Source organism: Mesoplodon densirostris, chromosome 1, assembly GCF_025265405.1.
Source record: "Mesoplodon densirostris isolate mMesDen1 chromosome 1, mMesDen1 primary haplotype, whole genome shotgun sequence".
Classification (NCBI taxonomy): domain Eukaryota; kingdom Metazoa; phylum Chordata; class Mammalia; order Artiodactyla; family Ziphiidae; genus Mesoplodon; species Mesoplodon densirostris.
Window position 1 is genome coordinate 87,926,275 of NC_082661.1, and position 20,727 is coordinate 87,947,001.

General features: G+C 33.9%; 1 protein-coding gene across 5 annotated transcripts in view; it reads left to right on the top strand.

Annotated features, from left to right (window-relative positions):
• Window positions 1–20,727, top strand: part of BLTP1 (bridge-like lipid transfer protein family member 1) — a 211,864-nt gene that overhangs the window by 134,152 nt on the left and 56,985 nt on the right. For 4 of the 5 annotated variants that reach the window (XM_060105644.1, XM_060105652.1, XM_060105669.1 and 1 more), the window contains 8 exons: window positions 533–1,239; window positions 1,668–1,913; window positions 2,416–2,509; window positions 4,699–4,749; window positions 8,611–8,817; window positions 10,536–10,774; window positions 15,216–15,460; window positions 17,585–17,690. In XM_060105644.1, the coding sequence (XP_059961627.1) occupies window positions 533–1,239; window positions 1,668–1,913; window positions 2,416–2,509; window positions 4,699–4,749; window positions 8,611–8,817; window positions 10,536–10,774; window positions 15,216–15,460; window positions 17,585–17,690 (1,895 nt within the window). The remainder of the gene's footprint in view (window positions 1–532; window positions 1,240–1,667; window positions 1,914–2,415; window positions 2,510–4,698; window positions 4,750–8,610; window positions 8,818–10,535; window positions 10,775–15,215; window positions 15,461–17,584; window positions 17,691–20,727) is intronic. The other variant, XM_060105660.1, reaches the window with a different exon arrangement.

The window sequence follows — 20,727 nt, forward strand, 5'->3', positions numbered from 1 at the left end:
TTTTATAGAGGTTTTAAGTCTTGTGTGCATTTCTCATTTTTGTTTCAGTTGCTCTTCTTAGCACTTTCAACTTGGCAAAATATGCCAGCAGGGTTTCATTTCAAATAGCAAATCAAAATATATAAAATGTGAAGAAATTAAATATATAAATCATATATTTAACAGAACAGTAGAGGATGGTTAAGGAAGATGTTCTGGTTGACCTACTATTGACTTTAAATTCTAATACCGTTGGGGTGTGCCATCAGATGGCAAGAAAAATTATTTTACCATTTCACTGAAATCATTAATTAAGTCTGATTTTGACTAGTCATAGAGTAAGATCACGAAGGAAGACTTAAGGCCCAGTTTCCCACTTATGAAAAAGTTGGAAAAACTTATTCTACTTGATCTCTTACTTAAAATTATTTAAATGGCTTATTCTTCACCTTAGAGATTATTTTGCTAACAAATTAATAAAGATTGTGTGGTTCTGGGGAAAAAGAAATAAAACCTTGTCATTTTCTTTTTTCATTTTTTTCCACATTTTTAGGCAAGGCCATGTGAATCTTCCTCCACTTGAGTTCAAACCAGCATTGATGTTGGAAACCTTTAGCATCAGCGCTGTTGTAATGGAAAAGTCTGTGTGCACCCCTCAGAACTCTACCAGTGCTCTTTCTTTTCATGATCTCAACAAGCGTTATTACAATACCTTTCACTGCAACTTTACTATTTCCTGTCAGTCAATAAGCCAGCATGTAGATATGGCTTTAGTTCGTCTTATTCATCAATTTAGTACGATGATAGATGACATCAAAGCGACTCAGACTGACATTAAACTTAGCAGATATACAGCTGGATCAGCTTCTCCAACGCCTACCTTCAAAACCAGAAAACATCGGGATTTTCGCTCATCTGACTTCAGCCGCAGTTCTAGAGGAAGTCTTAATGGTGGCAATAGAGTAAATAATGCAAAGAACAAACGGACCAACAATGAGAACAACAAAAAGGAGTCTCGAAACAAAAATTCATTAGGAAGATCTGAAAGAAGAACTTCAAAAGTGTCTAGGAAGGGTTCAAAAGACGTTGCGGATCATATGACTATCCATATGGATGACTCTGACTCAATTACAGTGTCAGAACAAAGTGAGCCTTCAGCTGAGTGCTGGCAGAATATGTATAAATTGCTTAACTTCTATTCACTTATCTCTGATCCAACAGGAATACTGGAAAAATCTTCAGAAACATTTGGACCAGCAGGTAATGGATATTTTTATATTTAAAATTTTTTCCGTTTAGAATAGCAATAATACTAAAAAAGACAAATTTATTCATCATGTTTTCTTAATGTTATAATTGGATAATTGAAATGCAAAGAAATTGGCGGTCACCCAAGGAGAGAAAATAGTGATGGCGATCAGATATTCTGCTACCCCTTTTTCCCATCCTTCCTAACCCTTACACAGTATGCTCCTAAAGAATTCACACAGACCTGCTTTCAAACACCTGACTGTACTATTTATTTTCAAATATGACCATGGGAAAATGTTGAAAAATTTAAGAAATCATTTTGGTGGGGAAGAGGACAAAGAGGGCCAGTTTGGAATGTGCAGGAAAGAAAGGTCAGTTGATGTCCTTCCATTTTGCAGTTTTCACGTCTAAACCTATATATTTCTGTTCACTTAAAGGAGTCCGGAGCCCTACAGAGCCAACGTGTAAAGTTGTGTTTGAGAATGAACAAGACAAGAACAGTTTGACGAGGACGCAGAGGAAGCGCAGTGTGGCAGCTGCTGAGCCCCAGCACGTCACTCTAATAGTGTTTGGGGTTGGCATGGTGAGCCGCACACACCTGGAGGCCGACATTGGTGGGCTAACCATGGAGTCAGAGCTGAAGAGGATCCACGGCAGTTTCACACTGAAGGAAAAAATGAAAGGCAGGTGACATTCTAACCCTGGGGCGCGTTTTTTCTGAAGAAAGCCAGTGCCATGTCTCACAAATTCCTACTTGGCAATTTTTCTTCAGAGAATGGAACTTCCCATTTATACAGATCAAGAGTGCTCATGTATATAGTTTCTTTTTCTTATTCTTAACGTTTTTAAAATTCTTGTAAGTATTCTGTGCCAAGATTTACTTCTGAGATTTAAAATGTCCTTAGGCTGTTTAATGTCATTAGGCTCTTTAGTGCATGAATGGCATGTTAAACTACATATTCAGCATCATTCCGGTTTTGACATATAATACATATGTATATGTGAGTGCATAGAAATAAAAATCTTCAAGGAAATTTTTTAAAAACTCGTTTGGAAATAGTTTAAATTTCATTGTACCTTTAAAGTTATCTTTTGTCATTGAACATATTATGAATAAAATGACATTTTAATATGAAGTGCAACTCTATTTCCAGAATTCATACACTTTTTTTTTCACATTTTAAGATGTTTTACATCAAAAGATGACTGAGACATGTGCCACTGCTCATATTGGTGGGGTCAATATTGTGCTGCTTGAAGGGATTACACCAAATATACAGTAAGTGTGGTTTTTTTTTTTTTTACTATTCTCTTAAACTTGTTTGTTATAGTTTTACAGGAAACTTAAAATTCATTGGATGAATCCCGTACCTACTAAGTTTTGAGATTTATATTACTTAATGTTGCCAGACACTGTGATTCTGTCACTAAGAACATCACAAATGAAATGTTCTCAGAAAACTTATTTATTCCTTTTCTAAAATTGGCCTACTGCCACCCCTCCACCCTAAAAAACTGACTCCTGGGGCATTTTAAGATTGTGTGACAGGAAAAATGATTACAATGCAAATTTCAGTTAAACATATGAGATGCAAAAGCTCACATAATTCAAATAGTTAAGTGTTTAAAACAAAATTATAGTCAGAGAATATAGACTGTCTCTTGATCTTATTCTAACTAATCATTACCCATATTCATGCTGGGTTTCCAAACTTTATCTTGCCATTTTTTCATTTAAAGAATTTAACAATAAAGCCTGTGAGACCCTTCTAATAGTATAGGTAAGCTTTCTGTAGTGAGTATACCATTCCATATTGCTTTTTTTTGACTCTTTGCTCTCACCTTTTCTTTATATGTTCTATTTGTGGGTCTGTCCAAAATTGTTCTGATAATGATTACCTTTATACATGATATTTAGATCACTATTTGGTTGTCAATACATTTAACTGTTTACTTTGCTCATACACTTGGGAGTATAAAACTTCATTCCTAACTTCCTTTCAGTGCAGCACTTTTATGCTATAACTACAAAATGTATTTTGATAATTTAGGTCAGATTTTGAGGATTTGCTCATTCTTAATATTATAACTAGTTAATGTCCTACTATTGTCCCTTAAAGCATCTATCATGCTAAATACTGATAAATACAGGATTTGGTTCAATGTTATAAATATTAAATATTAGTTGTACTTTGACTCATTACAGGTCTATTCATAACATTTCAAACATGGGTAATGTGATGACTGTCTTGGGGAACATAAAATGGATGGATGAAATGGAGGTCTAAGTCTTGCTGAGGCAGTTTGGACCTGTATATCTAGAACCAAAGAGTATATTTCATTATAGCTGCCTAAATGGTCCAGATCACATGTCCTAAGCAGTCTTTCTAAAGACCAGGAAATTCCAGTAGTTGTGAGAAAAGATCTTTTCTGATCATTCAGTATGGGAGGAGAGGGGTATTATTATGTAATAATTACCATCTAAAGGAGTTATCTATCATGGACCTGGAGCCTCCTATACATTATTTTATTTAATCCTCACCACAGTTCTGTTAACTGGGGTGTTTTATCCCCACTTTACAGAACAATAAATCGAGATTCAGAAATATCAAAGTGTTTTCCTAAAATGCTTAAAGTCATACAGTCAGTAAGAAGAGATGCCTGAACCTCTGCACCTTCTACCTCACTATGATGCTACTGCAGGAAGTCACCATAGACCTTGGGTTTCATGATTCCTTTGTTGAGTCTAAATTTAAAGTATTATGGTCACTGTGACCTATTCAAAAGTACAACAGGGCTTCCCTGGTGGCGCAGTGGTTGAGAATCCACCTGCTGATGCAGGGGACATGGGTTCGTGCCCTGGTCCAGGAAGATCCTACATGCCGCGGAGCGGCTGGGCCCATGAGCCATGGCCGCTGAGCCTGCGCATCCGGAGCCTGTGCTCCGCGACGGGAGAGGCCACAACAGTGAGAGGCCCGCGTACCAGAGGCAAAAAAAAAAAAAAAAAAATTTCTTTAGATGTCTCGTGGGTTTTATTTACTCTATCCTCTTGAACCTCTTATCTCCATTATCTATTATCTCTTAAGGGCTTCAAATAGTCTCTAAATTTGCAAACATATTTATAAAATTGATTTTTTTAAAAAAGTATTAGTTGATAATTCTTGCCTTTAAAAAAATCTGAAGCCAAGATCCCTTAATTTTTTCATTAAAAAAATAAAAGTTATTAATTACTCACTGCCAAACTCTAGTAGTGTTAAGACTTTCTGGATTTATTCTTTGGCTTTTCACTTCCAGTTTCAATTAAAAGGAAATGGAACTTTAAAAAAATAGTTGAAAAGGTTCTTGAAAATTTTAAAAATGGAAAATAAAAGCTTTCCAAATGATTGCTCATATTGTCAGTAATTTATGCATGAATGTTTATTTGCTTCCTTTTTGTTTTCCTGCTTTCTCTTGAATCTTCATCTGTAGACTGGAGGATTTTCCTACATCTCCTACAAGCACAGCCAAACAAGAGTTTCTGTATGTCATTATTATTCTTTTTCATGGACTTTGTGATTAACATAGTATTGAATAGTTTTAAAGATAAAATATTTAGATTATCTGCATGGCTGTGAAAGTATGTAGTTATTATTTTGTAGCTTTAATATAGATCCTTTTGTAGATTAAAGTTTACTGATTTTCAAGGAAAATACACAGGTAAGGACTACCTTTTTGGTAATTCATACCTTGTTTTATTGTTGAAAGATTGTAACACTGTAGTTGTGTGTTGCTTTGTGCTTTTTTAAGACCTGTTACAAACCCTTGTTAACGTTTGATGTGATAATAGAAGCTAAAATTTTTAACTTTGCAAATGAGTTTTCACAAATTTGCAAAACTAATTATTAAAACACTAATATATGAAAATATCTACATTGGTCAATCTTATAATAATTCTGTCTTTAAGATGGAGAGAGTTCACTGCTCTGTTGTCAGCTTTTATGTATGGCTTTTACTGTTTATCCTTTTGTATTTTGACCGGCTTGATTTGGCCTGTGTATATCTGATATTTTGTGGTAGTGATATATTTAAATACTTGTCACATGAGTCTTACCACCATGACAATTTAGTATGTTACTTAGGACTGATATTTTCTTTCAGCCTTTTCTATAAAATTTCAGTATGCTGAATAAATAGATGAATCTGCATATTTTGTTCCAGGCTGGTAAGATTATCAATACCTGGTGAGATTTGTTTCATTGCGTATTGATAATAAGCCATAGTCAAAATATCATCAGTCAGCAACCCTTTGTTGGGATTATCTGTGATCTATGTCACTTCATCAGGCAACTAGAAGTACTAAAAAAGAATAAATGCACTAATATTAAATTAGAAAATTGATTGTTTTTGGAAACCACTCTAAGATATAGGAAAAATAGCTAATTCCACTTTAGAAGTTATAGTAGCTAGAGAAGATTTATTGTTTCTCTCTTTTTTTATCACTGAGTTCTCTGGATGTATAATAAAAAAAAAATCAGTACTGTATGACTTTAGAGAGGATGCTATTTAATGGCTGAAGATCACATCTTTATCCACTCAACTAATTAGGTTATTAGTTGCATAGTATGGCCTGCTCACTGTGTTATGTTTCAGAGATGCAACAGTAAGCAAGTGAGAGGTAGTTCCTGTCATAATATCACTTATAGGACCACTCCCTCCTTTTTTAGACCTTCCTGCTGAGAGAGTTAACACGTAAGGTACAATTGCCAAATGGGAAAGAAAGCTCGAATGATTTTTAATAGTTAACTGAATTACACCTGATCCCAACACTCTCTGTCCACATTGTAGAGATTTCCAGGCAAAACTGAACTGAGGCAGGCAGCATGGGTCAGGGTACATAAATTAGTTTACCTCCTTTTCCTGCCTTTAAAGTCTGGGCCTGCAAGATCAAGGAGGTGGGGTGGGGGTGGAGATAGAGTAGCGATAATGAGGCCCCAAAGTAAATCCTCAAACTCTCAACCGGCACTATGAGGATGGCTGGCCTGCTTTAAAGGCCCTGTGGCCTGGACACAGGAAGAAAAAGAAGATGCGGATAAGTCCTTGCCTGATTAGGCACTGTGGTGGTTATAACAGGCTCACAGTGGATCTGCCCTACCACCACTGCCAATGAATTCTTGAACCAAGCTTCTTGGTCACTTGCCATGAACTTTTTACATATATGAGGCATGCCTGGCATGCTACAAGTTTTTATAGTCTTCTCTTTAAAAAGACTTCAACCACTTCTTTCCTGTGTAAAAGTCTTATGTATACTACATGTTTTTTGATCTAGATTAAGTGACAGCTCTTTTAAGAATTAAAATAGATAATATATGAATAGATAATAATGAATAGATAAATCTGAAATTATGAATAGATAATTTATGAATAGATAAATTATGAATAGATAATTCATATTGGCAGCTTGTAAATTGTTTAATTCCTCATTCTGGGTCTCCTTACATGTTTGACATGTACAGTTTGACAAGAGTTAATCAGACATCCTCTACAGTGTCTGTCTCAGTTTGATCAGTGTAGGACTATCCTGTTGTCTAGCTCCAAGGAACATTACTCACGCTGTAGTCATGGGCATCATTTACATAGCCTACAGTGTGATGGTGCCCTCTAGAGTTGGGCAACACAGAGCCCCTGAAGTCCTTAACATCAAAATTTCCACTGGAAATACCACAGTAGGATCTACAGTAGGAGAGCAGTCAGCCCCATAGCTTTCTATTCTGACATTTGGTGTGTAATTGAAAATCAAGGGTTGTGTATATGCTTCTATAATCACAAGTAATATTCAAGCAGACTTCTATAGATTATAAAGGTAAAATAGTAAGATAGGTATAGAATTTCTTGAATGTCATGATAACAAGACTTCTTTGTAAATGTATGCTTAGTTTCATTCAGTAGGTGAATACTGTTCACAACTAGAAAGCCCTTTGCATTTTAGCACCATCTGAGTGTTCTGGCTCATGTTGAAATTGAATTTAAAATGGAATCTCATTGATGATAAATAGTAGCTTTATTTATTAAAATAGTTAAGATTCAAAATTCAGTAACTAGTCAGCATCCTAGAATCTATACTCTTGCTAGCTAGAACAATTCCATAGATTACTTTTTTCTTTTTCTAGTCAGTGATAGTCTTTGAGAAATAGTTTCCTTTGAAGAAGAAAGCAAATGCAGTTCTCTAGTAATCATTTTCGAATTTTGTATAATACCTGGATTTCACTATGTAAATAATCAGAACTTCTAATAGAACCACTGTTAACGCTTCTCAAGGTTTATTCTTATAGAAGTTAAATGTAATGAATGGATGATTCCTTAGGTCCTTGAGACTAAATAAATTCTCTGTGAATCCTCTGTAGCCTAAGTAGAGATAAATGTGTGTGAACTGACATGTAGTTAATATGAAATTTGCATTTTGTGTGTTTTGCTAAATCTGTTGTCAAGCATTCTTTGCTCATTTGAAAGATAACATATATGTTAAAAGCTTTCCTTTTACTACTGGGCCTTTAGTGGTGCAGTTCATTGACATGAACCTTTCCACTGTGTGTGTCAAGACTGCTTCATCGTGGCTTTTACATACATGATTTATCACATGATATCTGTGAATTCCACAGTGTGTTGAGTCATTCTTCTGCTGTACTTCTTTCTGCTCATTCATTTCACAAAATTCAGTGAGTGTCTACCATGTTTAAAGCACTGTTCTAGGCATTGGAAAGAAAGAACAAGAAATCAAGAAAGACAGTATTTCTATTTTATATCTGTACCAGCAAAGCTTACCAATTTTTAATTAAGTAGTAGTTACTCATTATGAATTGGACTTCTATCATTTCTTTGCTACTCACTGAAAAAAAAATGGAAAATGCAAGTTATATTTCTTCCTTCTCATTAATTTCTTTTAACATATTAGATGATTGTTAGATTAATTTCTTTGGCTGATTAGATTTTAAGAAGTATAGTGAGTGTTTGTTTCTTTTCTTTTAATTTTCACTGTTTATATTTTCTTAGTGGTTGTACAGATGCCTAAAATATGTTGAAGAAAAATGGAGTTCTGAATGGGGAAAAAAATCAAAATGGGATTTTGTGTGTTGTATATGTGTAATATGTCAGTGTATTCTCTTCCGTGTAAGCACATACATACATTCTTCTGTAAGCTCTTTATTAAACAGAATAATATTCAGTATAAAATGTATGTCCATATTTTTAGAAAACATTATTTCTTTAGTGTGATTTAAATTCATGAAAAATCTTGTAATTTACTTCATTGAATGATTTAAAAACATTTGTCTTGCTCTCAAAATACTTTTTCAAAATTTCTCTTTAATTGGCCATATTTTAATGATCCTCCTTCTCTTCAATTAGAACTGTAGTGAAATGTAGTATTGCCAAGTCCCAAGCCCTCTACAGTGCCCAGAGGGGGTTGAAGACTAACAATGCCGCGGTGTTCAAAGTAGGAGCTATCAGCATCAACATTCCCCAACACCCTGCCACCTTACACAGCATGATGGTTCGAAGTTCTCACCAACTATCTAAGCAGATCTCAGATCTCATCAGACAACCTTCTACAGTGTAAGTTATTTACTTAAGATCTGTGATTCTATATAGTATTTCATGTCATTCTTCGCTGTGTTAACAATAGTTTGGAGGAAGACAGAAGGTTACATCTAAGTAGTGACTATTATGGATAGTGGGGCAGGTGAAAAGTAGCTAAACATGATTGTGGGAGAATCATATTCTGAATATTATTAAAGTACTATGTCACAAATGCAATTGTCAGTCTTTCATATTGCATCAGTAAAGCTTAAGAGATCCTAGAGATTAGTGGACGTTATAACATGTTACTAATAAAAGGCAAATTCTAGGATTGTAGCAATATTTCTTTACTTTGAACTCACTGAAATTTGTGAGTGCATAGATTTATAAAGTTGCAGTGGCCATTTATGTCCCATGCGTGGTTTTGTGCTGACCTCTATGTGAGATTATTGTACATGGTTCAAGGCAGGATTTGAATATACCATTTAAATATTTTAAAAGGCAGTAAATGGGACCTTTGCACAGTAACCTTTATTCCCTGGGTCTGCATTGCCAAGCTTTCTTCCTGGTCTCCAAAGTTATAGCTAATTAATAACTAATAAAAATATAAGTAGAAGGTAAAAAGTTGTCTTGTTATGTTTCCTTTTTCCTAACCTGTAAGGCAGAAAATAACAAGTGTGTATTTTGACAGTGTCTTAAAGCAGTGATTTTTCCAGTTGTCCTATTTAGATCTTTAATTCTGATGTAATATTAATTCATGTCTGGTTGACTAAGTAGTAATAATTTAAACATGTTTCTCCTGTCAGTGGAATATGGAATCCAGAATGTGTACATGAGCCTAAGTTATAAAATACCCTAAGGAATTTTTCCTTATTAGAATGTATTGGCAGTGGAGTGGAGTAGTTAAAAACAAAAAGACTCTAGAGTCAGACTGACTGAGTTCAAAACTGATTTCACCACTTTCTCGCTATACTTCATTTGTAAAATGGAGATAATAGTACCTAATCAAAGGGTTTTGTGAGATAAATAAATTATATGAAATACACAAAGCAATAAGAATAATACCTGGCACATAGTAAGCACTCAAATAATTACTGCTGTTGTTGGTGTTGGTGTTATTTTATTAATAGTGCTAGTAATAGTAATAGTATTAACAATCAACAGTAGAGTGCATAATGGTTGAGTCATGGAATTTGGAATCAGACAAACCTCCAGTTTCACATTAATGATGTGAATGGCCTTGGCAGTGTAACATTCAGTTTATATTGTTATTACTTCATCTTGTTTACTTTTCTAGATCATCATTTTTCAATGGCTGTTCTGAGGAAGTCTTAATATGATCTGGTATTAGAAAGAAAACATCTGTTCATAGTTTATTTTTGCTCTTTTACATTGAGAATACCAATTTTATACAATTTTTATTTTTATACAATTTTTTTTTTTTTTTTTTTTTTTTTTTTTTTTTTTTTTTTCGGTACGCGGGCCTCTCACTGTTGCGGCCTCCCCCGTTGCGGAGCACAGGCTCCGGACGCGCAGGCTCCGGACGCGCAGGCTCAGCGGCCATGGCTCACGGGCCCAGCCGCTCCGCGGCATATGGGATCCTCCCAGACCGGGGCACGAACCCGTATCCCCTGCATCGGCAGGCGGACTCTCAACCACTTGCGCCACCAGGGAGGCCCTATTTTTATACAATTTAAATTTTATTAGTAGCTGTTCTAATTGTCTTTTTTAAACTTTTTTTTTCTGCTCTATAGCCCGCAGCCTGTAAAAGAAGATATTGCAACCCCCCTACCTTCTGAAAAAACCCCAACAAGTGTTAATCAAACTCCTATTGAAACAAATGAATTTCCTCAGCTACCAGAAGGTTTAGAGAAGAAGCCTATTGTCCTTAAATTCAGCACCATGTTAGATGGTATAGCCATTGGAGCAGCACTTTTACCATCTCTGAAAGCAGAATACAAGATGGGAAGAATGAGAAGTCATGGAATGACAGGTAACATTGAAGTTTGAATTCATTCTTAAAATTTATGACTGATTTAAGAAATCAGTAATATTTTGGTGAAACAAATTTAGTTTTATAGATTTTTAATGAAAATTTAAATAATTTTAATCAAAAACTTTTAAATTTCATTAATGATGTTCTTCATTCAGTCAAGTAAAAATAGCAATACACTTCCTTGAATGACCAGCATGGACCCTGCTTTCATTTGAACTCTTTAGAGTTATCCACTCTTTAGAAACCATTTCCAACTTAAGCTTGAATTGAATACATTTCTACAAGTTGGATACATTTCTACATTGTTAGGTTCTTATAGCCTGAATAACTTGGTTTATTTTCACGTTGAGTACATCTAGCTTAAATCAGAGGTTATTTGACTTCTTCAAAATAGCTATTTTTATAAGATTTTGTGATCCTTATATATCCTCTCCAAAAGCACTTTGCTGTTGTATTTTTATTCTGAAATGTATCATGTATACAAAAGTATGTCAGTTACATTCACACAGTTTATAGAACTGTAAACTCACCCACCGATTACACATCCTAAGAATTAAAACATTACCAGTACTTTGAAGGCTCCTTCAATGAATATTATTACTACCAGATAGTAGTCCCCATGAGTGCTTGGTTAATAATCACTATCATGAATTTTGTGTTTTCCATTGCTTTGCTTTTCTTTATAGTTTTATTACGGAGACATATACTCACAAATGACCAATTTTGTTGTAGCCTGTTTTAAACTTTATTCATATGGAGTCCCACTAATGTATATTTTAACTTGGAATTTTTTATTGCACATTTTCTTTGATTTATTTATATTCATCCATGTATCTTTGGTTCATTCATTTTTCAGTGAAATATAGTAGTCCGTTAAGTGACTATATCACAATTTATTTATCTATTCCACTATTGATGGACCTTTGCCTCATTCTATTTTTTTGCTATTACATTTGTTCTCATACACATCTTCTGGTACATATGTGCAAGAGTTTTTCAAGGATATTTACTTAGGAGTGATACAGCTTGATTATAGGGTAAATGCATCTTCAACTTTACTAGGAAATATAAAACTGTTTTCCTTAGTGCTTGTGTCCACCAGTTTTTACCCTCCTATCAGTATTAGATTGGAGTTCCCACTGTTCTGCATCTTTGCCAACACTTGGTATTATCGACTTTAAAATTATTGCTTGTCTGGTAAATGTGGAACGGTATCTCATTGTACTTTAATTTATGTTTCTGTAGTTATTAATGGAGCTCAATTTTTAAATATGATTAAGGGGTCCTTATATGTTTTCTTATATGAAACACCTGTTGATGGTTCTTGTTTGTTTTCTGTCCATTTGACCATTGAGTCATTTGTATTGTTCTTGGTTCACAGAAATTCTTTGTATGTTTTGTATATTAAACCTTTGATGTTATATGTTCAACATATATTGTTACCCAGTCAGAGGCTTATTTCACTTTTTGGTCTTTTGATCAACATATACTCTTAATTTTAATGTAACTGCATTAATATTTTCTTGTTTAATTGTGTAGTTTTATGTCTTGAAGAAGACATAAAAATATAAATTTTTATATCCTTCTGTTCCCAGGATCATAAGAAGATTCTCTCATATTTACTGTTAAACATTTTGAAGTTTTGCTTTTCACATTTAAGTTCCTAATCTGTAAGGAATTGACTGGTTTTTTCTTCAGTTTGGTATGGAGTAGTATGCATAACCAGTTACCTCAGCATCATTTATTGACTAATCTGTTCTTTTTTTCAGTGACAGATAATCCAACTTTATCATCTATTAAGTGTTTATGTATATGGGGGTCTATTTCAGAGAACTCTATTGTGCCTCAGTGGCCTGTTTGCACCAGTGTCATACTGATACTTGACTTTTCCTTTTTTTAGAAGTTGTCCTGGTTATTTTTGTTTATTTGCTCCTTCAGATACATTTTAGAATCAGTTTGCCAAGTTCCCTGAAAAAGCCTGTTTGGATTTTCATAGAAATTGAGTTGAATCTATAGATTTACTTGGGGGAGAATTAAAAATATTGATTGATATTGAGAACTGACATAGTATTTAACCTTCTTATTCCTGCATATGTCTATCTCTCTGTTTCTTTAGATCTTCAACGTTTTTCTATAAAGTTTAAATTTTTCAACTTGAGGTTTTTGTGTATCTGTTGCAAGATATGTTTATTTACTTAGATACCTAGGCACCTTATGTTATTGTTGTTATTACAAATGGTATATTTTATAAATAGCATTTTAAACTACTGGTGGTATGTACAAATGCACTTGATGTTAATCTTATACTCAGCAACCATATTAAACTATTTTATTATTGCTAATAAGATTCTGTGGAGTTTCCTAAGTAGATATTCATACCATGTGCAAATAATACTTTTGTTTCTTCCTTTCCAGTCTTTATGCCTTTTTATTTTTCTTATATTACTGTGTCTCTACTACCAAGTTCAGTAAAAGGGGTACTGCTGGCATCCTTGTTTTACTCACATTTTTTAAGGGAATTAATATTTCACCAGTGAATATGATGCTTGCTGTAGGTTTTTGCTGGATTATTTTTATCAGGTCAAGATAAGTTACTTTTATTCCTAGTGTGCTAAGAGTTTCTATGAATGATTGGCGAATACTTATTATTGGATACTTTTTTCTGTATCTGTTGAAATTAAAATATTTTTTCTCCTTTATTTTATTAACATGATAAATTACATTAATAATTTAAAAAAACACATATACATATATGTGAATACATACATGTATGTATTTTTGTATGTATGTGTATGTATTTATTTCTGCTCTCTAGCATTTTAGGTTTTCTTTATTGAGAGGGATTTTTCTGAACATCTTTTCGTATCAGAAACAGAAGCACTTTAAAGTGAATTTCCATATTTGGCAGAGTCAGAAGTGTTGGGCCTTCAGGTATTGGGCTAAATGGCTCTTCTTGTCTGTTTATTCAGGGTATCCATGAAATAGAAGAGTCAACAGAAGCAGCAAATCAAAAGCCGAATAGTCAGTTTGGAACTAGGAAGATATGAGTATTTAGGAGCAAAGAAAACATATTGTCAAATATCCAGTCAGATAACAACCCATAATTCTTCTTGCAATAAAGGAAAGGGACAAAAACAGTAGAAAAAAAAAAAGGTTATACTAGTGGTAAGGGATGACCTGAGGCCTAGTATTACTTCAGTCTGTGTTTTTATTTGGTGATGTTGGTGGTAGTAATAGTAGTGGTAGCTACTGTGGAGGGCAGCCCGCACCCCTTGCAGCCTGCAAGCCATAGTCAATGACTCTGCCTGGCTGGAGTGGTGAGTAAGAGGATATCAGAGCAGTTGTGACCTATCTGGCCTCTCACGGTTGCACCAGTTGGTGAGAGAGCATGTTTCTGTTTATGGATAACTCATTCCAAGTATAAACGTTACTGTATAGTGAGTGAATATAGTGAAAGTGACATATAGGAGGTGACCTTTAATTAGTTTGTGGAAGAAAGAGAATTACTTCTGGCACAATCGAGAATACTACGAACATATAATAAATTTTAAATGTAGGCAAAATAGGCTGTTTAATGTTTGAGTGGAGAGAATTGCTTATGTACAGAACAGTATCAGTAGATTTGATTGGTTGGAAAGGAACATGCACATATACATTAGACAGTATATGTAATAGGCAATAATAGATCTTGATTTTAACAAGGTTTCTGCTACGCCTTAATGCCCTCAATAAATAGTTGGAGAAATATGGCCTGAATAAATAGTACAGGTTGTGTATTTATAATTGTTTGAACAACTACATGCCAAATTGTTGATTTAAGTGTTTAGAACCAACAGTAAACTAAAACTCATACCATATTCTTATTTGGAGTATGGTCCCATTATTATTGTTAAGGTCAAAGATACATGTGTTTGTAAAATTTTATACTTTACGAATGTTTTCATTGAGTGTAATTTAGTTGATTTGACAATTTCACTGTTTCCTTCCATACTGAGTCAGGATCAAGAGGCAAGTTATCAACTGCTAACTATTCTCTGTGAATAAAACACTGTATGGATTGCTGTTGTTTTGTTTTGCACTTTAATTTCTCTTGTTTTAACTCTTTCATAATAAAGGCAATTTCTTTTCTACCTTATGTGAAATAAAGAGAACATTTACAGGTGTTTCTCTAGCACCTAACTCAATGCTGGGCACCTAGTAGGCTTAATAAATGATATTTGCTGGCTTAGTAATACTGGCTGATGCTTTATAGTAACCATACATATATTTAAAGATGGGAAATATTTTATAAGCAAATTTAAAATATCCTCATATCTTTCAACGTAGGTTTGGAAAATGCATACTTTTTTTTATAGACACCATTTATCGAACAACGTAAGGAATGAATGAGTGAATGAGCACCTGAACAACAAACAGTAACTTTCCTTATTTCTTACAGGTGCACAGACCAGGTTTACATTTGAGCTGCCAAATCACAGATTGCGTTTTACTTCAAAAGTTTCTGCCACAGATATGTCAACCATTCCTCCTTCTGCCAGTCTTAACCTTCCTCCTGTTACTATGTCAGGGAAATATATAATGGAAGAGCATGATAGTTATTCAGACCAGGTGTGGAGTATAGATGAACTGCCTTCTAAACAAGGGTACTATTTACAGGGAAATTATCTACGTTGTGTGGCAGAAGTAAGTTCACTTTTTAATCTTCTTACTCTTTGTAATTTAGGAGCCTTCAAATTTTAGTTGTACCAAAGTATGTAGTGATCCAAAAAATCATCAAATCATTTATTCCTACAGAATTTTGTACTCTGTTTGGTGTGTGTGTGTGTGTGTGTACGTACGTACACATGTGTGTTTGTGTCTCTCTCCTTATAGTTCTATTTAAACATGCTTTTTTTTCTTGTTTTAATCATCTTTGAATTCAAATTTATTATATTGGGTTTCACATGCATCTCTACAATATTTTCGTGATTCATTTGATTATAAAAACGCTAAGGGTATCTAACATTTGTCAGGTGCTTCATATTCATTGACTTGTACAATCCTTAAATCAATCCTTTGAGGTAGATATTTTATTCTCATTTTACAAGTAAAGAAACTGAGCCATTAGAGAGGTTACATGATTCATCCAGGTATACATATTTATTAACAATATAAAGGTCATACAGACATAAAATAATTACAAGCAGATTCACAGACTAGTTTCTTTACTAAGGGAATTTGAAAGCCAGCATACATGATTCCATCATTATTTTTTCCCTTTATATCTGTACAATTATCACAAGTTTAAAAAGCATTTGGATATGTTTTCATTTGATTTGTGGTAAGTAGGCCATTTGTTATCATCCTAATTTTTTATAGTACAAAATCAAATTTAGAGAGATTAAATAACTTTCCCCAAGTCTCCCAACTATCAAATGAGAGATGTAGGAGTCACACAGTGTGCTCGTCCCTCAGCTTGCTTTGTCAGTTTGTCAGAAACAATTGCAACCTTATCAAAAATCAATTTTCCAACTCTTTGTTTTATAAATTTTATCCTCTAGAATCTGAAGGATCTATAAGAATGCTCTTTGGCGTCTTTCTAGAAATATTACAGCTAAGTAGGATATATTTAAATCTAGTTTACCTTCTTTAGACTCTGCTTGTCCTAGAACTTCTCGTGTACAAGATGCTAGAAGTCAAATATTTACTTAAAGGTGGATTATAAAGCATATTTCATTTGTGCTTTCTACACTGAAAAATAAGTGTCCCAGACTGTAGTTTAGCAATACTATTATTAATGCTTCATTTGACAGAAAATAAAACAAATCAAATGCAGTATATTGCATAGTTCCTTACTAATATTAGCTATTATAAAGCTATAAAGTTTGTAATTGGGGCAGAACACCATCCCAGATTTACTGAGAATGCAGTTAATTACAAACATTCAGAAGAATCTAAAGTTGCATCTCTCTGAGAGTTGCCCATTTAACTATGGCCTAAAGTAGACACATGTGAAAATCATCTTTGCCCATTTGATACTACTATATATAAAATAAAAGTGCCCAGTGAAACTTAGACTTTATGTGACTTCTCACCTAAGAAAAGACTGCTACATCTCTTTTGCTGTTAACTTTTGATCAAAATATGGACACTATCAAAGTGACAAATGTTGTAGCATTTGCCTTACTCATAAGGATGTTTCAATTCATTGTTAATATAAAACTCAACTCCAGTTAGGGCCGGGTTTCTATTTAATCTGTTTATTAACTAATACTTGCCAGAAATTTTGGGCTTTATACTAATTATGGGACATGTATTATGGTAAAGCTGACTTTAGTATATCTGATTTGCTAATTTGCTCAAATGTAGTTTCATGAGAGCCATAATTTTGTTATTTTTATTCACAGCTGTATCTTTAGCACCTAATGCAGATGGTCAATAAATATTTGAATGAGTAAATACATTTACTTTCATTTATACTGGTCCATCTTTCTAACTCTACAACAGTGGTCATTAAAAATAAATATTACTCTACATAAAATTTCAATTTTGCAATCAGCAAGTTACATAGAGTATAATTTTCATTCATTTTCAAAAGATTTCCTATACCTTATTGGCTACTGTTATTTTAAAATATGGGGGGAATAGCTCATAACAATGTCAGGCCAGTAGAGTATTGGGGAATATTTTTAACCCTTCTTCAGTATTTTCATTTCAAATAGCATGTAGATAATTGTTTTTCCTCAGAGTTTGGGATGACTTATGTGAGATGTATTTTAAACTAATATAGTCAGTATGTTAATCTAATATTCTGATTTTGTTTGGCAGGTTGGCTCCTTCGAACATAACCTTACAACTGATCTTCTAAACCACTTGGTATTTGTACAGAAAGTGTTCATGAAGGAAGTTAATGAAGTAATACAAAAAGTTTCTGGTAAGATGATTTGATACTTTCAGTGCAGAACATACAACAGGTTTTTATTCTCATTGGCTATATGATGGTCCATGTACCAGTGGTATGTATGAGTATCGCCCCTATCATTTAGATGAAATTGTTGAGTAACTCCCTAAAAATTCTGCATTCCTTTTATGGCTTTCTCACCTACAGATTCTTTTGCTTATTACTTTTGTCATATGTAATATATGCATTTACAATTTATAAATTAAACAAAGCTCCCTTATGCTTCCCTTCCAAAAAAAAAAAAAAAGCTTAGTGTGTGTCTGTTAACTAAACTAATCTTAATCATTTGGGAACAAAATTTAGATCAGTATTAAGATTTCGATTTTAATCTGTATCAGATGGTGACTGTATGCTGGCCACATGGTAAATTGTCTATAGCAACCCTTATTATATTTTTGCTATTCCTCAAGATCAGATTATAAGTGAGCTTCTTAATCAATATTTTATATTTTAACCGGAAATATGTTTGATTTAAACAATTAATTGATTTTTAATTCACAAGGTAAAGTATTAAGAGGCATTAGGGTGGAAAACAAGTTGACTGTATAACAGTTCTTGAGGCTGAATATTTCAGTATGAATATTATCATGTTAAAATAATAGTTAAGCCTCATCTATAAATTGGCATCAAGAGGAGACTCCTCCATGTTGATGGATAAATTCATTCATTTTACAAATTTATTGAGTATCTAGATAGTATATTATAATTGTGATGAGTTCTCTGAATGACAAGAAGGTGCTATGTCTGTGTCAAAGGAGAAACTAATGTAGTCTAAGGAATCAGAAAAGGCTTCACAGAGGAAGTCATATTCAAAACCTCACAAGTGAAGCCTCATTTGGCAAGAAAGGAGAAGTAGAGAAGATTCAGGCAGAGCTTATGGACCAGTATTTGATAAGGCCCTGAAGGAGGACAGAACATGGATTAGGGAATTAAATTATGTAGCAGCTGTGTGAGCAAGAGATTTTCCTGGTTCTCATGGGTTGGTTCTGGTTGTATCTGAGGTCAGGAAGCTACTTAATGATCACATTGAAGAAGCCTAGCAGAGCTATAGAATTTTACAAGTTAATATAAAAATCAGATCAATTGGTAGTCTTGGAATTTTTCTAAAAACGGTTGAATACAAACCATTAAGGGAGGGATAAATACATAGCAGAAGTCTCTTCTGCCACTGAAGGTGTCTCTACTTGGAGACCATACAGAAGTTTTAATGTGGCCCATTTACCTGGTTGATATCACATTAGAACATTGTCTATAAAGTGAAAGTAAAGAATATTTCAAGTTGGTAAATTTTTATGAGTTTTAAAGAGTATTTTTAAGACTGCTATTGCTGAATATGTATAACTAAAGAACAAACAGACTTTTCCATTAACTAATCTTGTATCTCTTACGGTAAAAAGCTAGGATTATAGAGTTCCTCGTATTAGTCTGGTACTGTAAGCTGTCAAAGTGGTTTTGATGAAAAAGAAAGGCTTTTCTTAACCTTTGAATTACATTCAGTTAGGAGTTATAAGTAAAGTGTATCCCTAGGTCTGTGAATAATGAACTGGAAAAGAAGACTGGAAATTAATATTCTAACCATGAAGGCTTGCTAATCACTGTGAAGAATAGAGAAATCCGATAATGATGCCAAAGTCATTTAGTGGCTAGATCTGCTCCCTGAACCATTCCTTCCTGACTGTAGAGAGAGCATGAACCCTAGGAAAATAGCTGAAATGTAAATCACATATCATCCAGCTGGCCCAGGGCCTCATGGAGCACAGATGTTCCCTTATCTTTTTCAAAACCAGAGAATGTAACAGATTATTGAGAGGGAATACTTAGAATCCCTGTAGCCACATTTCTTAGTATTCTAATCTCTATATTGCTTCCCTACTCTCCCATAATCTTCATGATTATTTTCCTTATTTGTTTCTTAAACTTTTTCCTCATGCTTTTCCTTCATGTTACATTTAGCTTTAGGACATTTTCTGTTGCATAGGAATACTCTTGTTCACAATCATCATCAAGTTTGTTAGGAAAATTCTTTTTTGAAGAATCAATTCTTATAATCTTATTGCCCATGGATTGCCTGGGTTTCAGAAAGGTGTAGGTAAGCACTGACTTAGTAAAGAGAAGAGGTCTATTTTTGGGTATGTACAGCCATTTATATGTAATGAGAAATATATATATAGTGAGGTTACCTTCTTACAATTGGACCAGGTCTATATTTAATTCATAACAAGGTAAAAACTGTGGAGTTAATGTGACTAATAGTATCTCTGATATTTCTATAAACTAAAAGTATTATGTAATACATTTTGTAAGAGGCAGAGCTTGTCTTTTAAATTAAAAAAAAATGTTTTTTCTGAAACTATATAAAAGATATTCAGCATAGTGACAGATGAACAAAACAAATAGTCTTTTTTAAAAATCAACTTTATTTTTTAGAGCAGTTTTAGGTTCACGGCAAAATTCAGGGGAAGGTACAGAGATTTCCCAGATACCCTCTGCCTTCAGTCATGCATAGTCTCCCCCATTATCAAAGTCCCCCATTATAGTGGTACGTTTGTTACAACTGACAAACCTACATTGACACACCATTATCACCAAAAGCCCATAGTTTACATTAGGATTCACTCTTGGCATTGTTCATTCTGTGGGTTTGAACAAATGTATAATGATGTGTATCTATCATTATAATATCCTACAGAGTAGTTCCACTGCCCTAAAAATCCTCTGTTCTTTGCCTATTTATTCCTCCCTTGGTTGCTTCCAGGTTTTGGCCATTATGAACTAAGGTGCTATAAACATCCACATGCAGGTTTCTGTGTGGACATAAGTTTTCATCTCCTTTTGGTAACTGCCAAGGTGCAACATTGCTGGATCATATGGATCATATAAAAGTATGTTTCGTTTTATAGGAAACTGCCAAACTGTCTTCCAAAGTGACTGTACCATTTTCCATTCCCACCAGAAATGAATGAAAGTTCCATTTGCTCCACATCCCCCCAGCATTTTGTGTTGTTTGTCA